The sequence below is a fragment of the Pinus tabuliformis genome, chromosome 8 (genome assembly GCF_031772625.1).
Source record: "Pinus tabuliformis cultivar Carrire ecotype Pingquan chromosome 8, CPIR1, whole genome shotgun sequence".
NCBI lineage: Eukaryota > Viridiplantae > Streptophyta > Pinopsida > Pinales > Pinaceae > Pinus > Pinus tabuliformis.
This window is the reverse complement of record NC_142294.1, coordinates 1013116934-1013120730: the sequence shown is the minus strand read 5'-3', so window position 1 is coordinate 1013120730 and position 3797 is coordinate 1013116934. Positions and strand designations below refer to the sequence as shown.

Genomic DNA, 3797 nt, shown 5'->3' with positions numbered 1-3797 from the left:
TGGAGTGTTTCCTCCCGGGATTTAAAATTAACATAGATAGAGGGGCGATGATAGTTTCTTTGTCTAAGTTTATCCCAGGTGAGGATTCTCTGATGTCCGACCAGCCAAAGGAAGAAGGAGACTTTAGGCCAAGAACCTAACCCCCAGATTTTGCTCCAAATTGGTCAGCGGGCGTAGAGTCAGTGCACATAATTTTGTAGGTCTCGAAAGTGGTAAATGCGCCTTTAGGCTGGTAACCCCATCGAAGAATGTCCCTGCCTTCGAAGTATATAATGCTCCTTTTGCGTAGCTCCCTTTCCAGATCCTCAATGAATAGGTGTTCCTCATTTCTGATGAGCTGGTCACCTTGTTTCCATTTCCTGAAGCCTTGCTTTGTCTCTTGAGTCCAATACTGCCAAATCTTTTCCTGTTGCTATTCCTCTCCAATGTAGTTTGGAAGCGGATTTAGAATGCGACTAAGCTGTGGCAATTGGTTCCAGGCTTCCATCCATAATCATGTTGTTCTTCCATTTCTTACTTCCCAAAAACTGTGCTGCTGAATCAACTGGAAGTGTTGTTTGGCCGCATTCCATATTAGTCAGCCTTTGACATTGGAAGTAAACCTGATGAGCTCCTCCTGAGGTCTGTGATTGGTGTATTTGGTAGTCCAAATGGCTGCCCAGGGTTTTTCTGGGGTAGAGAGCCATTGCCACCAAATTTTGGCACTCATGATAGCATTGCTATGAATGGGATCCCTCAGGCCAATGCCCCCTTTTTCCTTGGGCGTGCAGACAGTGGTCCATTTTACCAGGGCCCATTTGTGGTTTGTAGCTGAATTTCCCCACAGGAAGCCACACTGTAGATCCCGAATTCTTTTTAAAACCCATTTAGGCGCCGCTAGGATTGAGAATAAGTAAAGCGGCATTTCCTGTAGTACTGCTTTTATGAGCACTACACGACTGGCAATGTTCAGTGTTATGTGCGTCCAAAGGTTGAGGTGGGATTCAAGCTTCTCGATGAGAATGTGCCAGGAGGAGTGCTTGATGGCCGAAGCAATAAGGGGGGCTCCAAGGTATTTGGAAGGAAGAGTGGCAATGGGGAACCCCAATATTCGGGCTACAACATTCTTAACAACAGGTGGGGTGTGAAAGAAAAAGATCTGCGACTTGGTATTATTGATGCTGGTTCCTGAGGCCTCGGAGAAGTCATTGAGCAGGGCTTTGAAGCGAGAAGCTTCCTGGACTGATGGGTAGCCAAAGAGCATGTTTTCATCAACAAACTGCTGATGAGTTATAGCTGGGGATTGGTGAATGGAGAGACCTTGAAGCTGTTGGGAGAGGAGGGCTTATTTGATGTGACATCCCAGGCCTTCAACCATTAATACAAAGAGGAAGGGGGAAAGAGGGTCACCCTGCCTGATTCCTTGAGAGGGACTGAAGGGTCGAGATGGGATCCCGTTCACAAGAATGGAAAAGAAGGATGAGGAGATAAGACTCATGATCCAATGATTCCACATAGGAGAGAATCCAAAGGCAATTAACATTTTGTGAATGTAAGTCCAACTGAGCTTATCAAAGGCCTTAGAAAGATCAAGATTTAGAATCATACCTGCCTGATTGGAATGCTTGAGGGAGTGTATAATCTCATGCAAGAGGATAATACCGTCCATGATCTGTCTCCCTTCCACATAACCAGATTGTTCCGGTGAGATGAGCAATGGCAAGAGGGGATTTAACCTGTTGGCAATAACTTTAGAGATCAGTTTGTATATGCCGTTGCAGAGAGAAATCGGTCGGAATTTGTCCGGGGTGATGGATTCCTCCTCTTTTGGTATAAGTGCAATGAAAGTTGAATTGAGAGAAGGTAGCAGCCAATGAAGAGCTCTCGATTCCTCCACCACTTGCGAGACCTCAATTTTTATCAGCTCCCAGAAGGTGTGAAAGAAAGTTGTGGCAAAGCCATCCGGGCCAGGGGCTTTGCCCTCCTTGAGTTGGGACATGGCTGTATCCACCTCCTGAGTCAGGATAGGGTGAAGGAGAAGTTTGTTGTGTTCCTCAGTGATAAGTTTTGGCACATTTTGGGTATTTCTTTCTATTTCAGGTCGCTTATCTGCATTGGGCTCTTGATGAACTTGCTTGAAGTGATTTAGGAATTCCTCCTTGATTTCTTCATGCTGTTCTACCCTTGCCCCACCTTGCTTCTGAATGAAGGGGATATTGTTGTGCATTCTTCGTTGAACAATGGTTCAGTGAAAGAATTTAGTGTTTCGTTCGCCCTCTTTGAGCAATCTGATCCTGGACTTTTGCTTCCATAAAATCTCCTCCTGCTTTCTCCTCTCCTCCAGCTGATTGTGGATGCGTTGCTCCTGCTCCAGGGTCCCCTCCGTGTGACCCCCTGTGATTACTTGTTGCTGGAGATCTGCCATTTCCTTATTTAAGTCTTGTTGTGCCTTAAATATGTTTCCAAAGGTCTCATTGTTCCAGCGCTTTAAATGGGATTTTAAATATTTAAGTTTATGTTGGAACTGAAACATTTTGGAGCCTTCTGGCAGAATTAAGGTTTTCCAAGTGGTTCTGATGAAGTCTTTGAATGCAGGGTGGGTGAGCTAGAACTCTTCAAAGCGGAAGGGCCTCCTGGTGGTGTTGCCTGGTCTTTGCCATTGGAGGGAGATTGGCTAATGATTTGAGCCTGAATGGGGGAGAATTGCAGCAGCTATGTCTCCTCCTAAGTGAACTGATTTATCTGATATGAGAAATCTGTCAAGTTTAGAAGCGATTTGGTGCTTCCCTGCTCTTCGATTACTCCATGTGTACATACCGTTACAAAATTTCAGGTCGATTAGAGAAGTGTTTTGGATGAAGTCTTTAAAGTGGATATTTTCCTGTTCCAACCTGTTTCTTCCCCCAAGCTTTTCCTCCATCTTGGTGATCATGTTAAAATCCCCTCCAATGATCCAAAGAGGATGCAATCTGTTGTTATTCAGAGCTTCTATTATATTGAGAAGAGCTATTTTGTTTCCTGCTTCCTGCAGGAAATAAACATTGGAGTGGTTTCCATGTATATTGGTGCCTAATATGTGGAAGGTGTTCCATGCAATGGCAAGCCCTCCTGATGCTCCTGAGGCATCCACTGCCACCAATTGACAACCTGGCCATGCTTTAGAAAGGATGCTTCCTAGTGTAGTGTTGTTACACTTGGTTTCTTGAAGAAAGCATAGTTGCGGCTTTTCCATCTTTATCATATTTTTTAACATTCTTAGTTTCCCTGGGCTATTGAGCCCCCTTAAGTTCCATGAAATAAGCTTCATGATTCACTATTGATAGAGGATTTGTAGTACTTTGTCAATTTTTCATACCTGCCTGAGTCCACCAGGATTTTCCCTACTGCTATTGTTCGCTGGAGATCCGTTCTTCTTCCCCTCTTTTTGGAGTATTTTGGGGGGAGGCCACCATCCCAATGGCTTCCCGGTTGGATGCCTAGCTGTTTCTGTTGATAAGCCCTTGAGATGACCACTTCTAGTTTGTTGAGTTGAAGCTTTGGGATATTATCGTAATCCTTCTTTTTACATGCTAGTTCTAGCTCTAAAATGTCTAGTCCTTCCAGATCTATACTTTCTGGTTCTTCATCCATCTTTTGCACCTGACTTTTTCCTGCTGTGGATATATCTAAGCTTTGGGGGGGATCTGGAGTTCCATCAACTTCCATATCATTTTCTTTCTCATTAGGCTCCTTTTGTCTATCCTTGGGGGTAGCCTTAACACCCTTGGAGGTTTGTGATTCAGGAGGGGAGCCCAAAGGAGGAGGCTGGGATGAGGAGG

General features: G+C 44.7%; 1 protein-coding gene across 1 annotated transcript; it reads right to left on the bottom strand.

The window, feature by feature from the left end:
- Positions 1-577: 577 nt before the first annotated feature.
- Positions 578-2206, bottom strand: LOC149238832 (uncharacterized). The gene is made up of 2 exons (XM_089369675.1): positions 1588-2206; positions 578-1221 (listed from the first exon to the last, which is right to left on the bottom strand). Exons 1-2 carry the CDS (start codon positions 2204-2206, stop codon positions 578-580), a joined length of 1263 nt encoding a protein of 420 aa, XP_089225801.1.
- Positions 2207-3797: the final 1591 nt, after the last annotated feature.

Bases quoted from the DNA above. Each gene is read 5' to 3' on its own strand.
- LOC149238832 (XM_089369675.1), bottom strand. From the start codon at position 2,206: ATGCACAACAATATCCCCTTCATTCAGAAGCAAGGTGGGGCAAGGGTA. The intron at 1,222-1,587 runs GTATGATTCTAA...GCTACCCATCAG, and splicing joins CAAGCATTCCAATCAGGCAG to TCCAGGAAGCTTCTCGCTTC.